Source organism: Paramisgurnus dabryanus, chromosome 15, assembly GCF_030506205.2.
Source record: "Paramisgurnus dabryanus chromosome 15, PD_genome_1.1, whole genome shotgun sequence".
NCBI classification, from domain to species: Eukaryota; Metazoa; Chordata; class Actinopteri; order Cypriniformes; family Cobitidae; genus Paramisgurnus; species Paramisgurnus dabryanus.
This window is the reverse complement of record NC_133351.1, coordinates 11094516-11120274: the sequence shown is the minus strand read 5'-3', so window position 1 is coordinate 11120274 and position 25759 is coordinate 11094516. Positions and strand designations below refer to the sequence as shown.

General features: G+C 38.6%; 2 protein-coding genes across 5 annotated transcripts in view; both read right to left on the bottom strand.

The window, feature by feature from the left end:
* Positions 1-25759, bottom strand: part of hspbap1 (hspb associated protein 1) — a 464289-nt gene that overhangs the window by 128107 nt on the left and 310423 nt on the right. The gene's annotated exons all lie outside the window — the stretch shown is intronic.
* sema5ba (sema domain, seven thrombospondin repeats (type 1 and type 1-like), transmembrane domain (TM) and short cytoplasmic domain, (semaphorin) 5Ba) overlaps positions 1-25759 on the bottom strand; it is a 199692-nt gene that overhangs the window by 25312 nt on the left and 148621 nt on the right. For all 4 annotated transcript variants that reach the window (XM_065251983.2, XM_065251986.2, XM_065251985.2 and 1 more), the window contains 6 exons: positions 18322-18457; positions 17843-18050; positions 16653-16860; positions 1013-1130; positions 601-782; positions 216-359 (listed from right to left, as the gene is read on the bottom strand). In XM_065251983.2, coding sequence (XP_065108055.1) covers positions 216-359; positions 601-782; positions 1013-1130; positions 16653-16860; positions 17843-18050; positions 18322-18457 — 996 coding nt within the window. The remainder of the gene's footprint in view (positions 1-215; positions 360-600; positions 783-1012; positions 1131-16652; positions 16861-17842; positions 18051-18321; positions 18458-25759) is intronic.

The window sequence follows — 25759 nt, the reverse complement described above, 5'->3', positions numbered from 1 at the left end:
CATTATAAACGGACTTCAGGGTAAAAATGTATGATAGAACCTCTTGAAAGAAAATGATTCATCGTTCATTATCACGTGAAAGTTGATAAAGGCTAAATCCGAGTTTCTGTAATTATATTTTATTATACCATGTAATCTGCACCGAATAACTAAAGCAAGTCTAATTATAATAATGACAGCTTTCAGATTAAATAGAAGAGGGTTTTTATTTTTACCTCTGTTCTCTGCTCTGTCCCACACACACACGGCCACCATGTCTGGGTGATGGATTATTACAAGATCGCTGGCGAACTTCAAACCCGATCTCACAGCTTGTGCTGCACTGACCCCACGATGACCAGGGTGTCCATCCACCATTCCTGCAGAAAAACAGATTTGGATGAAGTTATTTAGGATAACCCAATACTGTTTTCATGCGACAGCACTGTCGTATTTGATTAGGAGAATGTGATGTGACAGAAGAGGAAGAGAACAACTCATTTTGATCGGGAGACAAGTGCTCTGTCCATGCATTGCATCTCTCATTTGTACTGCTTATAAAAATACCAGTCAGTTTCAACAACCTGTAGTCATACATGAGTTTCTGTAATTCAGTCTTGCCTTGAACAATTGGACACCTCAATAGTAGGACCCTCGCAGTTTTTCCCTCCACAGCGAGGAGGCGGGCTGTCGCATGCCCGCGATCTGCAAAGACACGTACTGGTGCCGTCGCCGTCATCGTGGCTACACGGTTGCCACGGAGCCCAGGGTCCAAATGCACCATCTGTGGTCTGGTTCCTCATCTGGAATAAATGAGAAAATATTTGTAAATTTAAAGGTTGGATGCATACAGAATCTCAGTCCTAAAAGATAATGAACGCAAAGCAGCTGCCACAAGTGATGTCATCGATCACGCGGCACACCACCGTGCACGCAAGAGAGATTTCAAAATGCCGACTGAGAGCTTTGGAGACAATCAAAATGTGTCAAAGAATCAGTCATGCATGGACCGGTGAGCGTGGTGGACTCTTACCGGGCATGCGGTGATGTTCTGGAACCACTGGCTCATGTTGGAGCTGTCTTCTATAGTGGTGCAACGCCGCTGCTTGCGGTCCCAGCCGCAGTACGGGTCCCTGGCTTCCAAACACATCCTGTATAAAAGAGAAAGATGGTTGAGGCGAAACGATGTATGTGTAATTTAATTATATGATATGCTGATTAATTTTGCAATAAGCTGTGGCACACAACATCATATAGACATTACAACAAGTGGCTTTAGATAGGGCCTGAAGTTCATTTCCCCCCTTAGATGACTTCTATGAAGAGGGACTTACAGGGAGGTACTTCACTTCCATTTGTATAATGATTTTAAAGGAAAACACCACCGTTTTTCAACATTTTACAATGTTTTTACCACAACTTAGATAAATTAATACATACCTAATACCCATATTTTTTCAATGCGTGCATTTTGTACAGCATGCTGTGAATGTGTTCGCATTTAGCCTAGCCCCATTCATTCCTATGGCTCCAAACAAAGTTTTATTTTGTGCCCCCATACTAACTCGTGTTACTACTTATGTAAGAGTCTTTAAATATGGAAAACATGGAAGTGTTTGGTGGCTTCTAGTGTAGTAGTTCTCGAGACTGGTCTCGGTCTCAAGACCGGTCTCAAGACCACTTTTTAAAGGTCTTGGTCTCGTCTTGGAATCGACCGCATTTTTACTTGGTCTCGTCTCGGTCTCAGACAAAGAGGACTCTGAATTTTATTTCAAGACCGGTCAAGACCACTGCAAAAAAAATATTTTCAAGAAAAAAAAATTCTTAGTATTTTTGTCTTGTTTTTAAAAAAATATCTAAAAATTCTTAAATTAAGATGCTTTTTCCTGATGATCTAAATGGCCCAAGAAAATAAGTCTAGTTTTTAGAGCAAAAAAATTAAATTTAAGTGGTTTTGTGCATAAAACAAGCTTTTTTTTAATTTTTCTTGAATTTAGTGTTTAATAAAAAAGTTTAAGATTTTTTTTTGCTTACCCCATTGGCAGATGTTTTGGTTGTTTTATTCACAAAATCACTTAAATTTGATACTTTTGCTCTAAAAACTAGACTTATTTCCTTTGCTCATCACGAAAAAGCATCTTAATGTAAGAATTATTTGATATTTTTACTGAAAACAAGACAAAAATACTAAGAAAATTTTTTCTTAAACAATTTTTTTTGCGGTGCACATCACAAATTAATTTTTTAGCAATAAATTATATGCAGTTTATTCAGGTTTGGCATATGATGTTGGCATTGTTTGAGCATTGTTTAAGTTTCTCCCAATGACAGTTTTTCTAATTTTATTACTAAAAAATGTTCTTATAGACAAAGATAAATTCCCACATATCTGCAATGCCTTTGATTATTTGATCAACTTTTCTGATGGCATACACACACACACACGCACGCACACACACAGACAAGAAGTGCCTTATCATTTGCATATTCCACATTTTATCATAAGTGTTTTAATGCAGTGACTTGCACTGGTCTTGGTCTTGACTTGCTCTCGGCCTGTCTTGGTCTTGGTCTCGACTCGTTCTCGACCCTTTAAAGTCTTGGTCTTGTCTCGGTCTCGGCCTGTCTTGGTCTTGGTCATGACTTGGTCTCGGTTTAGGTGGTCTTGACTACAACACTAGACTGGCTTCTAAATTCATCCTTGTTTGGATCCTAAGAAATGAATGGGGCTAGGCTAAATGCTTACATATTCACGACGCGCTGTACAAAGATTAAGTGCACGCATTGAAAAAAAGATTGGTATGTATTAATTAATCTAAGTTGAGGAAAGAACATAGTAAAATATTGAAAAACAGTGGTGTTTTCCTTTAACAATACATATTGTTCCAAAGCAGTCTACAAAGATAACACAACTGAAACTCATATACGAAAACTGAAATGTTACGCTCCTTTTCTTATTCATTTGTTTCCAAGAACAATGTGGTGCAGTCAATTAACATTGATTTACAATCAAGTTGTTCTTAGAAAACAATTACAGAAATTACAAATCAAAGCTCAGTTGTATGAAACATGAAAAGTGGTTTAGCTTTGAATTTTTTTATTACACAGTATAATTATTATTTTAATAACACAAATACAATCCTGTACTTCCAACATCTGCTTCCACCGCCTCAAGCAGAAGTGATACATAACCCGACAGCTCTAGGTGCTATACAAACCACAAGATTAACCATGATGCACTACATCGCACAGAAGCCCCAAAAAAGTGCAAAATGTGTACGCCACTTGAAAGGATGCTTAATGAGGTGTAATTAAATCTAAAGTCGCTAATGGAGTTAAGCAAGGAAGGCCGTTTCGATGGTTGAGGAATTTGAGGCGGTATGTTAGTAAGCACCAGCAGCCTCACAACCTTCTCTTTAGCTTGAAAGGCTTGATTTTGGCACAAGCGTATCGGTTTGTTTGTACGGCCCTCTGGCATTCCTGCCTAGAGGTTGTGGAAACACACTGAGTGTTGATGCAGGACTGAGTGCCAAAGAAATCCTCCCGAGGAGAGAGTTAGAGACGAGTGCTGAAACGCTGTAATGCTTAAAGCACGTCAGGAACAGTAGCGAGTGAAATGCTGTACTGTTCTCTCTGCATTCTTTACTTCAATGTAAAGTGACAGATTGTTTAAAAAGTTTTACTCATACTTTATATTGAAATAAAAAAAATTTTGGCCTTTACAACATATGTAATAAAATACGAGTTAGGATGTTATAAACAGTAAGCCTCTCTATGCTCACACAAAGGAATGACCGACACTTCCTTTATTACTTTTTATCTTTAATAAGATACTAAACTATGTTTTAGTTAAAATTAAATAAGGCATTTATAGTCAAATTGTAGCACATCATGGTCTGCAAAAGTAATTTCAAACCTTACAACACAAGTCTGATTCACACTTCCTGTATCTGCAATGTGAGACATCAATGTAACTGGAACAGCAGGCACACGCTGAAATTTCACACTGACAGTGTGTCTGCAGCTCTATACAGAAAGTTATTGGATTTTTTGGGTCAACAGATTGCATGTTTCCTTTAATAACTGCCAATCATTTTGAAGCTGCTATTAGGAGTCGCCCATTGACAGCTGATATAAACTTGATTTTCAGGAAAGCTGACTGATATAGGTGACCCTGCGTGTAAAATCCAGGCTAAAGTCTCTTCATTCATTTATGAGATTAGGAGCATCAACGTTTGATCTCCCTCATTCATTTCACATTTGACCTTCCTCAGACATTATTAAAGAGCAACTAATGTCCGATTCACGATTTTACGTTTCCTTTGTTGTGTAAGTGTACACTCACCTAAAGGATTATTAGGAACACCATACTAATACTGTGTATGGCCCCCTTTCGCTTTCAGAACTGCCTTAATTCTATGTGGCATTGATTCAACAACGTGCTGAAAGCATTATTTAGAAATGTTGGCCCATATTGATAGGATAGCATCTTGCAGTTGATGGAGATTTGTGGGATGCACATCCAGGGCATGAAGCTCCCGTTCCACCACATCCCAAAGATGCTCTGTTGGGTTGAGATCTGGTGACTGTGGGGGCCATTTTAATACAGTGAACTCATTGTCATGTTCAAGAAACCAATTTGAAATGATTCAAGCTTTGTGACATGGTGCATTAACCTGCTGGAAGTAGCTATCAGAGGATGGGTACATGGTGGTCATAAAGGGATGGACATGGTCAGAAAAAATGCTCAGGTAGGCCGTGGCATTTAAATGATGCCCAATTGGCACTAAGGGGCCTAAAGTGTGCCAAGAAAACATCCCCCACCATCACTAGCCTTCACAGTAGTAACAAGGCATGGTGGATCCATGTTCTCATTCTGTTCATGCCAAATTCTGACTCTACCATCTGAATGTCTCAACAGAAATTGAGACTCATCAGACCAGGCAACATTTTTCCAGTCTTCAACTGTCCAATTTTGGGGAGCTTGTGCAAATTGTAGCCTCTTTTTCCTAATTGTAGTGGAGATGAGTGGTCCTCGTGGGGTCTTCTGCTGTTGTTGCCCATCCGCCTCAAGGTTGTGCGTGTTGTGGCTTCACAAATGCTTTGCTGCATACCTTGGTTGTAACGAGTGGTTATTTCAGTCAAAGTTGCTCTTCTATCAGCTTGAATCAGTCGACCTATTCTCCTCTGACCTTTAGCATCAACAAGGCATTTTCGCCCACAGGACTGCCGCATATTGGATGTTTTTCCCTTTTCAAACCATTCTTTGTAAACCCTAGAAATGGTTGTGCGTGAAAATCCCAGTAACTGAACAGATTGTGAAATACTCAGACAGGCCCATCTGTCACCAACAACCATGCCACGCTCAAAATTGCTTAAATCATCTTTCTTTCCCATTCTGACATTCAGTTTGGAGTTCAGGAGATTTTTCAACGTAAATCTCTTTTCTTGGACTACAAGGCAACAGTTTACTTCCTGGGATTGGTGATGCAGACAAGACCGACATTATCATAATTCCTCCCGCTTCGGACTCACAGCGTGTAAGTTAACTCCTGTTAGCATTGCATTGTGAGCGAATCTTTCAAACATGGTAAGGAGCGTCACATTTGAACAGAATAGAGAAACATATTCAAATCTAAGAGCCAATTACCCCCAGTTACAAGGGGCAGAGACACAAACCTTCAGGGCAGTGACCCGCAAGTACTATCCATTTAAACAAAAAGTTTTTCAGCGATTTTATTAATTACATTGAAAAGATTTACTCCCGTGAACCAAAGGCAGTGAAAGTCAGCCGTCCGTGTAATCTCTTAAGACTATGAAAATGTGGCAGTAAGGAAAGGAATGCTGATTTGACATTCAGCTCGGCATTCGGCAGCAGCCTGTTTTTCTGATGAGCTCAGGAGACAAGAACATAACCCTGGGGTACTGCCAGGACCCGACTGCTCCCAGAGCTGTGCCAGCTGACCTACTGAGAAAAAACTCAATTAGCCACCTCCTAAAGCCCATTTTTCTACCGTATTCTGCAACTTAAAGTCCGTAGAGAGAGATTTTCGCAGACTGAAAGCTGACCGCTGTCTCGGAAAGAAAAGGACAACCACAGCAAAAAAACTATGCAGTCTGGCCCTCTACCCAATCACATAGCTCACCTGCTTTAAAAATAACATGTTGGGAAAAAACAGGTGCACTTGCAGGCCAGTTCATACCGCATTTTAATTCAAGGTATGGAGAGAGTGTGCAAAGGTGAAAGAGAGAGAGAGCTCCAGCACAAACAGACTGCTGTATAATTTAACATGTTTTGGGTATAGCATACCAGACCAGGGAAGCTACAATACATGGCTTGTTAAATTTTAAGTAGTGCAAAAATAAAGTAACACATAAAAGAGCAACTGGCAATCTGGCGACGCAACAGACAGAACACGATAAATCTTTCTTCTTGTTGGTTTAATTGACGTCTTAAAATCATTGAGAGGGCTACAAAAGTCTTTTTATAGGCCTTTAAAAAAGATCAACAAAAGCAAATCGTTATTACCATCAATTTAATAGTAATTCATGACCTTTTTATTGTAAACAAGGCCCATGGGTTTGTTTTTTATAGATGCACTGTGAACATGTTCAGAATCAATCACAACTGCTATGGTCAACACTCGCTGTATGTTTGAAACACTATTACAATCCATTAAATCTCAGTATTTTACACAGTGTTAACTTTTTCCCCACATTCAATGTGAAATGGTCCAAAACAGCACTTCACTTTTGAAATTTGACAATTTCGATTCCCCGTGATATGACCCCTTTAATTTGTTGTGGAAGAGGACAGAGCCAATACATTTCTGCTCAACCCCAGTGCTGACAGTTTAGTTCAGACAGAGATAAGATGGTCAGTCAGATGCTTTAATGGCTTCATCTCAGCAGAAGAAGAAAAGATGCTATTTGTCAGAAGTTCAGTACGGCGGGGTTTGAGACATATTGCTTGTCTTAATCAAGAATGGGAGAAATGGGTGAGAAAAATGACTTCAATTTTGGGCCTCCGCCAGTGGAGAGTCAGTTAAAAGCCAGTAGTAATAAATGCTCCCACCTTCTGATTACATTTCTACCCCTCCACTCTTCCGTCTGCAGCTCCTTCAGTAGCTCAAGTGCTGGCCAGTGTGCTAAAACAAGCGCTGAGCTCTCAAAACTTGTTTTTTAGCAGCCTGTTGAAAAGCTGGCGGCAAACAAAGTCGTAAATTGTTTGGGTCAGACTGTGACACTGAATTATGAGCTATAGACAAGCTATATAAACTGGCTATAGACGATTTCAGCGGCAACAATATAAACAGCTTTTGTCGCCAAACTTTAACAGATTTCCGCAAATAATCAATTACAACAGAGTCCTTCTAGTCTCCTGATAGAAAATAGTCCCCTTGGTTACTTATTGAAAGTAACCAAGGAGACTATTTTCGGGCAGTACGTAATATCACTACGCCTGCTGCAGCCATGTTACAGCAGCAAAGTCGATGATTATTACGCCAGAATGAGAGTATAGTTCCTAGCCATATCTGCCTTCAAAATCACAACTTTTAATTTTCTGTCGGTTTGGAGTCATGTTTTATATATGAAAAATATCAAAACTCTTTGGTTATTTTTTAGTGCGATACTAATGGTCTATTCAATGGATTGTGCTAAGCTATGCTAAAAGTGCTAGCGCCAGACCTGGAGATCAGCTGAATGGTTTCCAAAACGGTAAGAATCAAATGTTTAACTGTAGGGGAGCTGGAAAATGAGCATATTTTCAAAAAAGTGGAATGTTCCTTTAACAACAAGCAAAATATATAACCAGTAAATTACCTTTAAATCATAGCTAAAGCGAATAAACCATTACACTGAGCTAACATTATTGTGTAAAATTAATGTATACAATTTAAGCTACAGATTCTTAAATTCTTGTCTGGCTCCCATATCTGCACAGCGTTGATCCATGCCCCTCTCCCCTCGTCATTTGGAAACCAAAACAATTTTATTTTCCCCAAAGTATTTGTTCTAGAGGTCAGTTTAGTCATTAGCCAGACCGATAAACAAGCACAGACCGGAAGTTAACTTCAACACTTAACCACGGCAACACCCGTTCGTCTGATAAAACCGTCTATAAGGTTTAGCCACAGGTAAATGTCAGAATCTCTTTACTGTAGATGTTTTATTTATCAACCCAGTGATATGTTTTCTCCAATATTTACCCAACATGGCTTGGTTAAATAATAACACAGCCATTTTTAGAGTGATGGGTTGGTTTAACCCATGGTTGGGTAGGCAGAACTGTTGGGTTATATATGAACCTATGCGGGGTTATTTTAACCCAAATGTTGGGGTTGTTTTAAGAATAGAAAGGTTGTCCAAGCAAAGTTTTTTATTATTATTTTAATAAATAAAATTCTGTCCAATATTTACCCAACCATGGATTTAAACAACCTAGCATTTATTTATTTTAGGGCTGACAAAATTATTTCGTTAATAACGCATTAACGCAAATTCAAATTAATGGCACTAATTTATTAACGCCGATTAAAGCAACGCACAATTTTTGTTTGACCCTTGGTCTAGCCCATAGTTGGATAAACTGAGACTCAAAAAGTGACCTGTGCTGTCTAAATAAGTCTGTGGTTTTCATACAAATCACTACATTAAGCCCTTGTCTAGGTAATCCAATGCTCTAAATGGTCATTACAGATCTAAAATTATCTTTATTTGTACATTTTCTGAGAGGTGTACCGTCCTGAATGCATAATCTAAAGCAAAGATGCGTCTCCATCCACTTGCTTGTATTTTGGTCTCAGTTTTAACACATGCAGAAATAAGAAAATAGACTGCAGGACTTGCTTGATGTTCAAACAGCTATTAGGAGAGATAAAGTTTGGGAGCTGATTAATGTTAAAAGAGCTATTAGGAGCAACAAGACTCAATAGCGATCTTCCTCACGGGCATGCACACTAACGAGTGCGCGACCCCGACATATACACTGAAAAAAATTATTAATTCCATTTTTTTAAGGTAAGTGATTGCAATCAATTTATTTAAGCTACATTTAAACTAAAGTTTGTTTGTTTTGTTTTGTATTTCTAATTTTTTTGTTTAAATGTAGCTTAAATAAATTTGACTGTGACCACTTACCTTAAAAATTTTGAGTAAATTGAATGAATATTTTTTTTTCAGTGTAGACATCTACACAAAATTACAGTTTTAAAAATAAGTGTTTTGACAAGAATTCACAAAGGTAGAATCTATAATCTGTTATATCTGAAGTGAATGTTTGGTTAACTGTTAAGAAAAAATATCTGATGTGTAGCATAATTTTACAGTAGATCTTAAAGGTGTCTGTCTCAATGTCAATCAAACAATAAAAGAAAATCAAAGTTTAACATATATTGATATTGTTTTTGCTTGGTGTGTGTTACATCTATTAGTTTAATAGTTTTTTTAGTAGAGAATGTCAAAATATAAATAACTTATTTTTGAAAATATGCTCATTCCAACTCAATTTGTCAGCACGGGTCAAATGGAGAAAGAAAAGGTCTTCTGAAAGAAAAATTCATATACAAAACAACGGCTGATGGTTCTGTCGAAAATGTAAACATATTGTCAACATACTGTACATTTGCATAAAGCATCTATATTTGTCCACACCCATGTTGATTAGAGTATTAAAAACCTGAAAAGTGTTACATTAAGGTAAATTTAGAACAGATAAAAATGTACGATTAATTGTGAGTTAACTCATGAAATCATGCGATTAATCTAGATTAAATATTTAAATCTATTGACAGCCCTAATTTATTGTTGATGTAAAAAGCCCGCTGTACAAATGAGAACATGGGACCAATGATACCAAACTCTGGGAAAGAAAAGTTGTAAAAACATATTTGTGGCTTTCCCAGCAAAGGATGTGGTTTGGAATGTTTATGCTTTGACTACCACGGCGAAACACATTTGAACCTCAAACCCACATTTATAAAGGCATTCCGACACATCATCGTCTCAACCACTAAACATCATTACATCCTTCATCACCAACTGTGCCATTTCAAATACCCACATGAATGTAACATACTCTGTCAACAGGCACATGCATTTTAGTAAATACTAAACAAGGCTAGCACTTCATCCCGTACCATGTATTTGCCTGGCCCTGTGCTGTTGGTGAAGTCTCTGTCATGTGTTATTATGAAAAAAGTGGTTTTCCTGCCCATTCTTACACCAATGTCCACATTCATTTATTTTTTGATCCAGAATCTGCGTCTGTCAGGGGTGCTAAGGTGGGCTACGTTTATCGATCTGGCCTTAGCCGTTTGATCCATTTAGTCCCGTCAAACAATCAGTCTGCTGATCAGAGTAAATTAGTTTCTAACAGAGGAGGTGAGAGGCTGAATCTCCTGAACATTAGCAGGAAGCAAGAGTTCACAGGGATCAAACTGAATTATCACACCGCTGGCAAGAGCCACCAACAAGTTAACGATTTACATTAAGCCATTGATAAAAACATTTCAGAGGACAAGACTGGCGAGACACTGGTCTTTGTGTCTTTCAGCAAGAAATAAGATGCAAAACAAAAATCAAATATGAATGATTTTGTAGTAATTATATATTGTGCATTACATTTTGCCTGCCATTGTTCATTCTGCTTTGTTTACATCGATTTGATTCGTTTCCTTTCGACAGAAACCTTTGGCTTAAAAATCATCTATTAAACAGTGTCTGGTGTACAGAACAGATTCTTGTCAGTACTATAATATGAGGTGAAAATTAAAGTTTGTTGCCAAAAAATGCTTACCGGCAGCTATCATCATTTGTATGTAAAATTTACATATAGATTTAAAGTTGCTGTAAGCAATGTTATTACAATGGCACTCAGAAAATGTGCCAAGTACCTGACAGATATCACTATGAAAGTGTCCTGAGAAATCACGCCTGGTTTTGTGACAACCCGAGAAACAGCAAAAAATAAAGACTTGTGTGTGCAGCATCACATTTTGTAGCCATTTAGAAAAGACTAAAGATGCTTATCATCTATAAGATTTAGAATATAAATTTAATAGTTGATGTTTTAATATAAAACATAAACTTCTATGCAGGAGAATATAATTTAATATAGCTTTAATATAGCCGACCCGAAATGACCTGAATCACTTTATACCCAACCCGAGTCAAACCCGAGAAAATTAAACCCGAGTCCGACTCGAACTAGTGGTAATTTTTTTAACCCGACTGGACCTGATTGTAAACTGCACTGATGTGTGTGCATTCTGCAGACCCACACGCAGTAGTCAGACAGAAAGAAACATCGGTGGCCTCGCAACCAATTTGGCGAGCTGCTCCATTTGTTTTACTTTGTTGTCTGACGACGACACCAAGGTAACCGCTAAAATGTACATTTAAAATTGACTGACATGTATGTCTCAACGAAAATTAACCTACCGCCAGCCACACAATGTCGCAAGCGCTCTTGGCAAACAGATGAGAGGTTTGAAAAGGACACTGATGCACACACGCGAGAGAGTTCAGGTCTTCTCAGGTCAGTTCTGCAAAATCATATTCGGATCTAAGTGGACCCGTGAAGACCTCTACTGTACATTAAAGACCTATTGAATACCTCTAAATGGACAGTTAAATGTTTTGTACCCCTAACATTTAACTGGTACAAAATTGGTCCTTAAAGGGTACACAATAGGTCCTTATGGTGTATTATACCCTGGGGGGCCGGCGCCAGACCATAACTAACAGGGGGGCACGTGGCTTCCAAGGGGGGGCACGCAATTAGCAACAATAACTTGCAAAAACAAGGCATTAAAACAACAAATACAGTGCATGCACACACTCATACAACTGGTACAGACTGTCAGCTCATTTCCCGTATAAAGTGCAGAAGATCACAAACAATGCGCAAAAGTTAAACTATTTTGAACTTTGACCGCGGCGTGAGCGCAAGCTCGACGCAACAACAAACCACCCTCGCACGGCGCAAGCCATTGAAATTTAAATTGAATATTCCACCTCGACCTCTAATCTCTGAGTTTGAGCCAATTGGTGTTTGCATTAAGTCAGATGTAGCAGGCGGTGCTGGTTCGTTCTAAATGTTCTAATATCCATATTTTACACAATCCATAAAATGCCGCGAAAAATCACGTTGCTAGTATCAAGTCACAAATATGCTAAAGACGTAAAGACGCATGAGACTCTGCAATACAACCAATCAGATAAACTGGTCTATTTTAATTAAAGAAAACGTATCAACTATATTTTCCTCATTTGATTACATTAAAAGTCATGAAACATTCAATGTTTAATTTATTTTAATTTTCTTGATATATATTAAATTATTAAAAAACTGTGTAGGGGGCACAACAACCTGTTTGGGAGGGCACGGCCCGCGAATGCCCCCCCCTTGACGCCGGCCCTGCCTGGGCCTGTTAAATGCTTTATTCTGATTGGTTGAAAAATGTTCCATGGGTGTTGATTATTTTTCTTTATTACACGGCTCTCTGGAATGCTTGATTCTGATTGGTCAGTTGAGACATTTGCAGGTTCGTTCTTTTCAAATAATAACCGCTCCAAATTAATAACGCATAGCCGGACTACTTGCACGAGTAAAATCGCTCAGCGCCAATAAAGATCAATAAGATCTTTATCTGTTTGGCGCCATCTTGTGACAAACACTGGACAACCACGACAAGACACAGACAGCTTACTGAGACTGAACTTGACAAAATAGAGCATGACAGCTACGAAGCCAACACACAAAAAAATACAGAATGGGGATTAAAACTTCTCAAAGACTGGCTAAAAGAGAAAAAATGGAGACAGACAAGTATGAAGCAGAGGATCTTAAAGCAGACATATCATGCTTTTAAATCTGTCCTTTTTACATATAAATCATCTATTTGTGGTCTATGTAAAGCGAAACTGCAATGCTTGGGTCTGAATTCCTCATTATTATAGCCCCACAGGCCCCCTTTCTACCCCTTTTCTGATGTGCATCTGAGAGCAACTCGTTTTGGTACTGTCTTTTTAAATGCACGTCATACCCTGCCCCCTCTCCAGGTTGCAGAGGTGACACTCGGTTAAACTCCACCCCGTTCGGCCATTTTTGTAGTTTTATAGCAGAGATACGATTATCTAGCTGCACAGAAACTTTTTATTTACTCGTTATTCACAAAATGTCAACAACGGAAGACTTGTCCACCCAGCCTTATATGTTCGCGCCAGAGTCGGAAACGGACTGAGAGGAAAATGAAGACGACGAACCTGCAGAACAACGTCTTCATATGAAGGTATCGCAATGGTGTGAGGCTGCACCCTCCGGAGGTCGCATATCTAGGCTGCATACGTCATCAAGACGGTCTTATTTCAGAATATTAACAATTATAAAGTTTACTATTATTCTTAGTTAATCGTAAGTTGTTGTAATATGCTCATGACTTGCAAATGTGATGCTCAGTTAACTTAAACCAGGCTTGATGCCCAAAAGCGATCTCCGCAGGCTGCAGCCTTCGGAGTGAGAAACAGCACTGCTAAACCATGACCACCGTGTACTTTACTTTTTTACTTTAAGTTATAAACTGCTTACCGAAGTGCTCTGCTCGTCGTCTCCAAAGAAAGAAGTAATTGACTCCTCAATCAGACGAAGTCTATCGGCAAATCCTTCTTTATACTGGTGGAGATTGGTGAAGTAGTTATCCTTAAAGTGCCTCGGGCACACAAAAATGACTTTACCCACAGATGTGAGTACATTTCTTACGCTCTCGTAACTTCTGCATCCTTGAGCTTGGACTACAATATCGCAGCGAGAAATATAAAATGGCGGATTGCTCGTAGTGTTGGGCTGGAAGTCGATGTCCTTATTTAGCAGTTCCGCTGCAAATACTGTGACGTAATTGTTCAAAAAACGTAATAGATAATAGAAAAATCAGAACCGGTTGGAAAATATGACCAAAACAGAATATAAAGATATCAACAAAGCACCTGAAGAGACTAATTTCAACTTTTATGTACTTATAAACACTACAAATATACAACAAAATGCATTTAAGAGCCAAGAAAGTGGATTTAGCATGATATGTCTCCTTTAATAAGGTATTACGATCATTTTATGCATCTGTGCAAAGTTTCGCGGAAGGATAAAAATGTTAACTTAAAAAAAAATGCCAATAAAATGTTTTTAAATTCATATTCATGTCCAGTTTTTTTCTTATGTGGCAAGTAGCCGTGTAATAAGTGGGATAATGTAGAGGCAGCCGGTAGTTATTGGGAAATAAGCCCCTTCAGTGTGATACAAGACCCTCCGCTTCGCATCGGGTCCTGATCACACTGTCGGGGTTTATTTCCCAATAACTACCGGCTGCCTCTACATTATCCCTTACGTAAACTGCACACCTGATCTTTCAATTGTCTTAAAAATAGGCACCAGAGCAATGTTTGTGATATCCGTGGCATAAGAGGAATACTTGACTCCGGTCATTTGAATTATTCAAATTATTTAATTTCTAAGTAATGCATTACACCCAACATTCACAAGCAGGTGAATACAAACATCTAATTGACAGGCTGGAGCTGTTGAATCTCTGCTGTGGTGTCATATGCGAGTACTTCACAGTTGTGCTTCTGTATTGTGTCTGAAAGTAAATGAGCATCTAACCGCGTGCGCTGGAAATCAAACGGAAATGAACGATTAAGGACTCTCTTTGCTGATCTGCCCTTGGATCCCGGTGTGATTGGTTCCTTCCCGCTGGGTTTAAATAGGGTACTTCCGCTTCATCTCTCTCGTACCTCGTTTAGTATGCAACACTTTTAACGCCCTTCAAGACACAGCCCTGTGTGCGTGCACGTGTGCAAGAGACTGTGCTTGAGTATTGAGAGGTAAACGCTGACTAGTCACCGTTCGCAGTCAAATACGTTTGCCCTCATGATTCACTTTCTCTTTTCTTTCAACCTTTTTACCTCGCTGCATCTCTTCCTCATTCATCCAGGCGAACAATCAGCGTTTCACCTTCGCGCACAGGGCGTGGATAGCGGACACATCACCCTATTTGTCCCTCTGGCAAATTGAGCCTGACTGTTGTCCCCACCCCACGTGTGGAGCGGAAAGTTGATGGAAAGCTATGATAAAATACACGGAGATCGTGAGACGGCGCTCTGTTCTTACTGCTCCAGTCACCCGTGAGGAGGAATTTCTTTCTCAATGACAGATCAAGGGTATAATTCTGCAGAGGTGTGTAACAAGAGCTTTTAGCAAAGTGAAAGGGGCCATTCATGCACGTCCAGCTTGGTCTCTGTCACCCAAAACCTACAGTCTAACAGGAAAGCATGCATTGTTTCGTGTATCCGGCTGCCCATAATGCATGTGCATGAAAGTAGTCTGACTGCAGATGTCAACGATGAAGAAAAACCTATGAAGTGTCTGCAAGTTGTTTGCATTCGCAGATAATTTAGAGTATGGGATGATGTTAAGAGGGATTAAAAAAATAAAAACCATGTTACGGGTGGTTTCGTGTGGAAAACGCGAAAGCGCCGCTTTTCTCCTTTCTAACATTTTTTCGACACGGCATTCTGCAAAGTTTCCACCACGTGCACAACTGCATTGCTCTCTATTACAAAGCACTTGCCATGTGTCTACATTAAAAATAAAGTATTTGCATACGCAAAAGACGTCAAATTTGAACCGCTCTTTAAAGGTTCTTCATGGAACCATTCAGACAGAAATGGTTCTTCTATGACATCATGTTGTACTATTAAGAGTATAATTGTGTCTTGCTCATTTGACAGTCAAGAGCTGCATAAAGATTTCCTGCTTAAAGGATTAGTCAGTTTTCTTTAAAAAAATCCAAATAATTTACTCACCACCATGCAAAATGTTGATGTCTTTGTTCAGTCGAGAAGAAATTATGTTTTTTTGAGGAAATCATTCCAGGATTTTTCTCATTTTAATGGACTTTAATGGACCCCAGCACTTAACTCAACTCTCACAGTTTTAACAGAGTTTGATGCGCCAGCGCGACCTCACGCAATGTGTCATCACGTCAAGAGGTCACGGATGATGTATGCGAAACTACGCCCCAGTGTTTACAAGTGTGGAGAAAGAGGATCGTTCCAACGTTGTTGTATGTCGAATGATACTAATTAATGTCTTTGGGTCAGTTTATTGTTTAAAATGGTCCGCGAATGTGCATTTCATATATGTACCACGTGACCTTTCCACGGCATTACACAATTATGTGAGGTCACGCTGGCGCGTCACAGGACTGGAGATAGACAAGAAGTTGTGCTTTTTTTTTCAAAAATGACAATTGTTTCGCTAGATAAGACCCTTATGCCTCGTTTGAAATTGCTTAGAGTTCTTTGAAACTCCATTGAAAAAAACTGTTCTGTGTTGAGTTAAGTGTTAAGTGTTGGGGTCCATTAAAGTCCATTAAAATGAGAAAAACCTGAAATGTTTTCCTCAAAAAACATAATTTCTTCTCGACTGAACAAAGAAAGACATCAACATTTTGGATGAGATGATGGTGAGTAAATTATCTGGATTTTTTTTAAGAAAATTGACTAATCCTTTAAATAATCCTGTATTCTACAGAAACAGCATGGGTTTGGAATGGAGGTTGAGAAAACATTTTCGTTTCGGGGTGAAGTGTTCCTCATAGAAATATGGTACTCACAGTTCTGTTTTGTAGCTGGAACATCTTGCCAGTGGGATCTTTAGTACTCTGTCATTCAGGCCCACAAAAAGAGTCCTGTCGCCATGGAGAATTTGAAGGCTCAAAATTGGCTCCCGAACACCAGGAGGGAAGAGTTGCATCTCCTCCAAGTAACAACCCTGCAGGCTCTTATTTGTGGTTGCCAAAGCTTTAAGAATAGTTCCATACTCTGACAGGTAAAAACAGATAACAAACCATAATTACACAAGACTGATATAATGCTTTTTATAGTTTTAGATAGTAACTTGTTCTCAAACACACATATTATATTATTTTTTATATTATAGGTGCCATAGAATGAGTCAGAAACTGAGATGGCACGACAGAGCTCAACATTTTTGTGATGAAATATGCAATTTCTGAATGCAGAACTTTTCAGTCATAAAAACACCTGCAAGGCCTGAAAGAGATCAAGCCTCAGCCAAGCAAAAGTAATGCAAAAGTAACTAAAAAGTAACGTAAGCATTACTTTCCATGAAAAGCAATTAGTTACTTTTTTGGGAGTGACTTAATATTGTAATGGATTACTTTTAAAAGTAACTTTCACCAACACTGGTTGTTACAATGCCAAAAACAAAGTTGTGATTGCTCAGTTAGCGCTATATGCTGGTTAATGCTACATGCTAACGTTAAGGCTGAAGTTCTACTATCAACGGTACAGTTGCGTTTGGCAGGTCCATACAAAAAAAAACACAAACGTTTTGTTCGTGTCATGTTCATACCAAGTTAAGTCAAGTTTTCTGTTTTTCAAGTTTAGTCTAGTTTTGTCTAGTTATTTGTTTAGTTTCAAATGTAGTTTAGTTTAGTCCTGTCAGCGTTTTTCCATATCTTGTTTCATGTTGGTTTTGCCCCATCGTGGGTTTTTGTTTTCTGTTTATTAAATAAAGTTTAGTGTTTTCTACATCGTCTGCCCTTGGGTTTGTTTCCAGACAAATCCCTGACAATCCTAAAAAACGTTTCTGGATAGTTTTGCACTTAATAAAGTTACATACTTTCTATGTAGATATCAGAGAACAATTTAACATATTCTATCAATGCATTCTTTGGCACCTAAAACATAATTACAACATACTATGATTTAAGTTTTTTTAATCAAAGGAGCAAGAAATTGCATTTAGATGTTGACCGGCTTACGGATAGCCTGTAGTTACCTGTGCCTATGTACATAACATGATGCAAAGTGTCCTGCCCTTGTACGATGTCAACAACCAACTTGAAGAACCGCACGTCATCCTGCCAGACCAGCGGGTCTACAGAAACCGGCTGAACCACGTCGTTCATGAGGAAGAGCCGCTGGGCGTCCTGCAGACTGCGTTCAGTCAGTCCTTCATTTGGCCCTTCTTCATCAACGGTCCCACACTGGTAAATGTCATTAGAAATAGAGTGATTAATTCTCAAGGACAACAAGGTAATGCAAATGTAAACATTTTACAAACAAAACAACCTCTTACTGTGTGATTTTATATAAAACATCAAAATAACTGTGAATTAGGATGAATGTAGTTACATCCAGCTGCTTTTGAGAAATTACTCTCACAGTGCCAGACTGATAGAATTTATATACTGGCTGTTTGTTCAAGACACACACAGAGAACAAAATGTAAAAGATATTTGGGGAGGATAGATGCACCTGGAAGTTTGGGATGGGGTTTGGGGTGGGCAGCCAGGTGGAGCGAGGGTTCTCTTGGGAACGGAAGGGACCGTTGAAAGCCTGCGTGATTGCACTGAGGTTGTACGCGCAAACTGCAGAGGCAGCAATGCTGTTCCTGCATCACCAAAGAGAAACAAATAGTAACATTATATAAATCCAGCACCTAAAAAAACCCTGATAGCTATTTTTACAACATTCAACTTTTTATCCAAAGCGACTTACAGTGCATTACAAGGTATTTATCAGTAAAAATATATCAGTTCCCTGGGTTCAAACCCATGACCCTTTGGACTGCTAATGCAATGCTTGCACTTGTACTGAGTGATAACTGTTTCATTTACAACTTGTAAAATTCAATCTTAAATCAAAAATAATTGTAAATATTTAATCAGCGCATGCCTCACGGTCACATTGTCAACTACGGAAGCGCGGTATGGCCCGACTGCATGGAATACAACATAGCATCAAATAGCATCCATTAGATAACTGCAGAACACAGTGTAAATAACCAAATATTTTCCTTAATAACTGTGCATTTTTATCATCAAATGTCAAAGTGTGGAAATACAGCCGTCAAGCTCCCAGACAATCATTTATCCTTATGTTATTGTTATAATTATGATGTTCAAACCAAAACCGGTATGAAGAAACTATTTCCCTATTACACTAAAATAAATATTTACTCAAACGTGTACAAGTTTACCGAGCCCCTAAGGTGACATTCAAGTAAAAAAAAAATCTTACGTTTAGTTTCATGTGCTCACGTGAACTCTGACCCATGTCAGAGTTATAATCGTTCTTGTCATATTTACTTTGTTCAATCTGATTTCAGTTCACTATCTTTTCATCTGTGTCGCCAATTCCCATTAATAGTCTCCAGGATGTGTGCACACACGGGTCAGAGTTTGCGTCACGTGAGTACATGAGACTAAACTTTAGATTTTTTTACTTCAATGTCACCTTAGGGGCTCGGTAAACTTGTACACGTGTGAGGAAATATTTATTTTAGTGTAATAGGCAAATGGTTTTTCCTGCCTGAAACTTTCATGTGCTCATGTGAAACCTTCATATGCAGATTTTCTTTTAAAGTTTAGTATCGTGTGCTCACGTGAAACTTTCGCATGCTCACGTGAAACTATTGCGTGCTCACTTGAAACTATCGCATGCACACGTGAATCTAAATGCAATAGTTTGATTTGCAAATGTACGCTAGTTTTGGTACGTAAGCACATTTTTTATAAATGAGGCCCCTGGTGTTTTTAGTAGTTTTGCATAATGAAACGAGTGTATATTTGCACTTTTTTGTTATTTCCCTATGGTATTTGAGATTGGTTGAACCAGGTGCATAGCTTATGACATCAGATTTAACTTAAATACAGGAGCACAATAAATCCAATAGCCAATAGTAATATAAAAGTATCATTATTGATAATGCTTCAACTTTGGTTGTAAACATAGCTTTGTAAACTCTTAAGGGGATCGCACACCAGCGAGCAGCTCAGCGTCGCGCCGCGTCGAGTCGCATCTAGGACAACTCGGAGGTATTGTAAACCGGAAGTGCACATTAAATAGCGCGAGCTTCGTCAGATAGCGTCTACTTCAAAATGCAAAATATACGTTAGCAGCCAATGTTAATCGTTAATGATTTGGGACAAATATGATGTTATTTAATGTTAAACTATGTGAGTGGCGCTGTGTGGCGCGACAGGGATTTGAGCAACTTCCTGAGTCACAGCTGGGCGGCGCGGACAGGCGCCACCTGGCGGCGCCGGTGTGCGTATACTCATAGAAAACAATGTGTTCGATTTTTTTAGAACGGCGCGGCGCTGCGCGGTGCTGCGCGGTGCTGAGCGGCGCGGCCGGTGTGCGATCACCTTAAGATGCAAAAGCTGCTAAATACTTATACTAAAGTACTAAACATTTAAATACTTTTAATTTGGCATATTAAAAATAAAATGAACAGTATTGTTTAGAAGCTGATGTCCCAATAACATGCTGCAAAAGTCCCCCAAAACAGTTTGTCTTTTGATTAAGTTAAGTCTACAGTATATGCCTTAGACAAAATAAAAGTTCAGGATCAGTTCAGCCAAGCGAATCTCCTCAGCTTCATCTGGCAAGAAATATTCTCAAATGCACAGAAAGTTAATTAACTCCAGCGACTTGAGTGACATGTGGCACGTAGACAATCCTAGACCAGAGTGAGCTGTCGGCAGAGGATATGAGAAGCGCTGCGATGAAAAGACTGCATGGTTATTCTTGTTACCAGAGTTTTGAAAGGATGACAGTGCAGTTTTCAGAGCCCTGTCAATCCTGTTTCCCTAAGAAATGCCCCATGAGCGTTCTGTGAGCAAGTTCAAACTATATCATATGCTGTCCACTCTAACAAGCCTTTGATGTGACTGCGGCCAGCTAGTCAGTAAACCTCACTCGCCAACCTTAAGAGGTTCTCTAGCGATGGTCATGGCCCTTAGCCTCCTTGTTAGAGCGCCCGACTCCCATGCCGGTCTGGTGCGAGTCCCGCCGAGGACATGCTCAGTACAGCATTCAGTATTTGTGAGAGATATGGGGAGTAAACTAACTAAAATAAAGATACCACGATATCTAAACTAAATTTAGCAAAAAAGAGGACTTTTCTATGTCGATGCAGTCCCGTAGCATTCCTGCAGATCATTTGAGGTCAATAGACAGAATCATATACTGAAGTTGGATGTTCACATGTGAGTTGCATGTAAATGAGCAGCGATGTGGAAGTAACGCAGAAGCCATAGGCAGATGGGCTCTTGGGCAGAGCTCCAGAGAGTTATTTCCATGCCAGACAGATCTTATTGAAGTCTCTGAGATGGTTCAAGCATGCTTATTCAAGCTCTGGGGAGCTTATATGAGAGGTTCACATGAAAAGTTAGGGTGGTAAAGAGAGAGAGAGGCTCTGCAGGTCAGAAAGCATACAGCACACAGCCCACTGTACGAAGAAACATGGACTATAAACTGGTCAAGCCTCCCATACAGCGAGGACAGATTTCACAAAAGCTCGATACTCTCCAATCAGAGTTGAGTTTGACAGAAGACCCAATGAGCTCAATCTATGATACCCATCATACCAGCTTTCTACTGCAAGACTCAGGAAGTGCATGAGGCATTAGATTTTTAGAAAAAGGCTGTTTACAGTACATAGGCAGCTACATTTACATTTATGCATTTTATTAGTATGTGTGGATCCTGTGGATCAAACCCATGAACTTTGCATTGCTTTGAGCTACAGGAGCACTAAATATTATAGGTAGGAATCGCATAGGGGAGAGCGGGGCACAACCTAACGCTTTTTGGTTTTGGCTCACAAATTCAAAAGATATTTGAATTTGATTAATTATATTTTTACACAAGCAACACACACATCTCTGTTACAAATGAACATTTAAAGTTTGTTTCTAGTACTTACCGTTCTTGGACAATTACATCAAACGTGACAGAAGTGCAAACGTTACAACTTACCCCAACAGGCAGGGGGTTAGTTGTAACACTTGCTAAAAATTAAGTTTGCAGGCAACTATTTCAATACTTTTTTGTCTATATACTTGAAATGAATATTGTATATATATTTGTCTATAAAAGACAGGTATCCACACTGTATTCATTCATCCAGGCCTTTTCTAACAATAGTTCAATTATAAATGGATATAAATGTCTAAATATGTGAGAAAAAGCAGCACAATTAAATTTTTTTTTTTTATATGTGACCCAGTCTGTAATAACTATACTACAGTTTAAAAAATCAAAGCATCAACGACTGATTTAAGCCATTCATTTCATTATGATTTCAATCTTTGATGAGACCTTGTTCAATCAATATTAAAAATATGAACAAAAATAAATTTTACACACGATTTTTGATAAGAAAGGCACATTTATTTTGTTGGCAGCGAGCAATCATTCGTTTGTAGCCTAAAACAACAACAAGAATTACGCTAACGTTAGCGGTTTTCATATTGTAAGTGCTAAGGGGGTAGTTGTAACACACTGTTACAATTAACCCCGCTGGGTGAAAATACTTTCAAGCCCACCAAAAACGTTGCTAAGAGCTGCAGACATATTTCAAAACGATGCTATGTTTTAGTCAACAAGACACTGATTAATATGACATAGCATTGGATTTGGTATCTTACACACCCAACTTAGAAACCGAAAAAACACATGATGAAAAAGAACTTTCTGGAAAAACATTATATATTTCCCATAATTTGCGGGAGATTGTCTTTTGGCAGCGTGAAAAATACAGAAAAAACAAAAGGCTCAACCTTGTGCAACAATGTAAACAGTCTGTGTTACAACTATCCCTGTGTTAGTTTTTGCCCCGCGCACCCTACTAAATATTATTATCTCAAAAAGTAATCTGAACTTAAAACCAAGTTGTGTTATTATATAAAAAGCAAGTTTTAGGAATCCATTCTTCTCCTTGGGGTATGTATAATCACTGTCTTAGAAGGCAGCATTATTTTGTTCTTGGAAGAGTTTTAGCATCATGGGCGGTAAATCGCTATTTCGGTAGGTAGCTCGAAAGGTTCTGGAACAGAGCTAATCTCTCCCTAAAGACTGAGAAGCACAACACTTCCCCTCAGCCTTAGTCAAAGCATGTTGCGTTGAAAGCCCCAGGACTGTAAACAAAATGTTCACAGGAGCACGTCTGCCTTGCGCCGTCAGCCTTGCCCTACTGTGTACCGGACAAAAAAAGATTGAGAACACAAGGTAAGGAAAGTTTTCTCTTGCAGGAGGAATTACAGCTCCAAGGCGGAAAAAGATTACTTCACAGCATTGATTTAAAGGAGGGCGAGTAAACCTGGGTCATAATGATTCAGATATTCAGTCGATGAGCAAGGTCCAGCTAAAGTATGAGTTTGAAAAGTAACTCGGTGGGAAAATTGGACAGTTAACGAGTTAACAGTCGGACTGGAGTTACATGCAGAGACAGAAGCAATCGAGATGGCATAAATTCATTGAAGAACTGTGACAAGTCCTCCAAGTTTATTGCAGCAAGTTTTACAACTAGAGAACTGGTGTTTACCAAATATTGATACATTTTTATGCAATTTGCATTGATTCATAAAACTAATTATCACTTTCCAGTATTTTTTGTGCACAAAACATTACACAATAGATGGTTTCATCAGATGTACATGCGGTGACGTGAAACGCATCTGGTCCGAACTTTACTTCCAGTTTTAGTTCTCATCAAAAATAAAATGTTTTGTTTTCCTAGGTAATCTACATGTTGTTTATTTTGCTTGTTATATAAATAAACTATGTTTAAAGTACTATGTTGTTATTTATTCTTAGCGGAGTTTACCGGAAGTTACGTGTTGACCAGGAAAGCCGCTTGTTTATGTTGTTACTGCTGAAACTGTCTATTCTATAAATGCAAAATGTACAGTAGAGAAGTGCATTTAAAGGCATAGTTCAACCAAAAATGAAAATTACCCCAAGATTTCTCACCCTTAAGCCATTCTAGATGTATGATTTTCTTTTATTCAGATAAACACAGAGTAATATTAGAAAATGTCTGTTCCAAGCTTTAAAATCAGGGGTGCACATAACGTTGGCCTCGTTCTCAAAGGAGCACCTGGAGATGTTGCTTTGTTCTCACACTATTCATAGCACAGACATCCTACATGCTTTCATCATCAATACTCTCCTGACTACTCTCTTTGCAATATTTCTTTGGTTTAAGCATGGTAGATGATGATTCACATAAAATATAATATGCCTGGTTTTTAACCCATATAACCTTCATGAATAACTACTAGCCAAACTCATATAAATTTCAAATATTGTTAAAGACAAGTTAATGGTCAGTAATAAAAATAGTTTTCAGGTGAGTACAGAAACTAAATAAAGTAATCAGATAATACTACATATACTGTAGTCCATGGGTCTTCAACCGGGGGTCCGCGGCCCCCAGGGGGTCCGTGACGGAACTGCAGGGGGTCCGCCAAATGATGTTTAATGACAAGCTATTTTTTGGTTAAAAACGTAAAATATATGAAGAGTTTGGTTCCAAAACGCAATAAATGCCATTTTTGAAAAAAATGAGTTACTGCCAGAATCAGTATTATATAAGGTCAGTATTAAAAAGTAAATTCTTAATTTGACGCAAAATCCATTATCCGCCATGTTATTCTGTCATCTTTTCTCCCTTTTTTTCCAAAATGCAATAAACGCCACTCCCCCTTTTCTACAGAATGCCATAAATCCACTCCACAGATTGCAACGCAATCAATGGCGGCGCGCTGAGTACACGGAATCCTAGTTTTCCTCATCTACTATGTACTTCCTGATCAGCAAACAAACAAAAACAAAATAATACTTTAATGGCATTGATAAACCTGTGATGGTTTTCTGTGACGGGAAAGAAACGTAAGCCATCAACATCTAATAATTTTCGCAAGAGACGGGTGCTTGTTTGTCCGGGCCGACAGCATCAAGTTTCTGTCATGATAACACATTGACCCCAGGGGATCTTATGAAAAACTTTCCATAATTTTACTCAAAGTCAATGAAAATCGAGCAGGACCAAAACATTTTACAGCTGATCGCTGTGAAAAACGTTAAGCCACGACGTCAAGTATAACCGCAGCAATGACAGTGTTCTTAATATGACAAAGTAAGTGTTTTGATTAATGACATTAATGTTTATATTTTTAATTAGTGTGTACAACTAGTCAACTAAATGAATATAACATGGCAAAGATGAATGCACATTTATATAGGCTATTGATTCAATAGATTTATAGCATTTTGAATAAAAACTTGTTATGGATTTATTGCATTTTGTGGAAAAAATAATCAGTTTTTATAATAAATCTTTGAAAATCAAGTTATGGATTTGAATTTTTTATGTTTTTATAACCTAAAGATGCTATGTGAAAGTTTGTAACAGAAAATAGTGGTTTTCATCTTGTCACTTTCTTGGTATAGAAAACACGTTTTTACCAAAATTTCTCAAAATGGATTTATTGCGTTTTGGAACCAAACTCTTCATATGTACAAAACGTTACATGTCCCCTTTAAGTTGTGCACGTGCGTGGCCGCATATGTTTGAAGGCGCGCGTTCAGTTTAGCCAGCGGACCAAAATAAAATATCTAAAGATTATAAATGTCCACTCAGGATCAGCAGTAGCGACAAAAAAGTCATCATAAAACAGGTAAATCTTATGTGTGACAATATGGTTTGTTTCTATTTATAAAACAGTTCCAGTCCCTGATTCTGATTGGTCATCAGTTGTACTTTACTCCACTTTGCGTTGTGCCTAATACGAAAAGGCAGACTTTCGTACCTTACTGCTTACTTAAATATCTCTGTTTTACACATTTTGGCATTAGGTGGTCCCTGCTCCATGCCTCTCTCACCTAAGGGGTCCCCGACCCA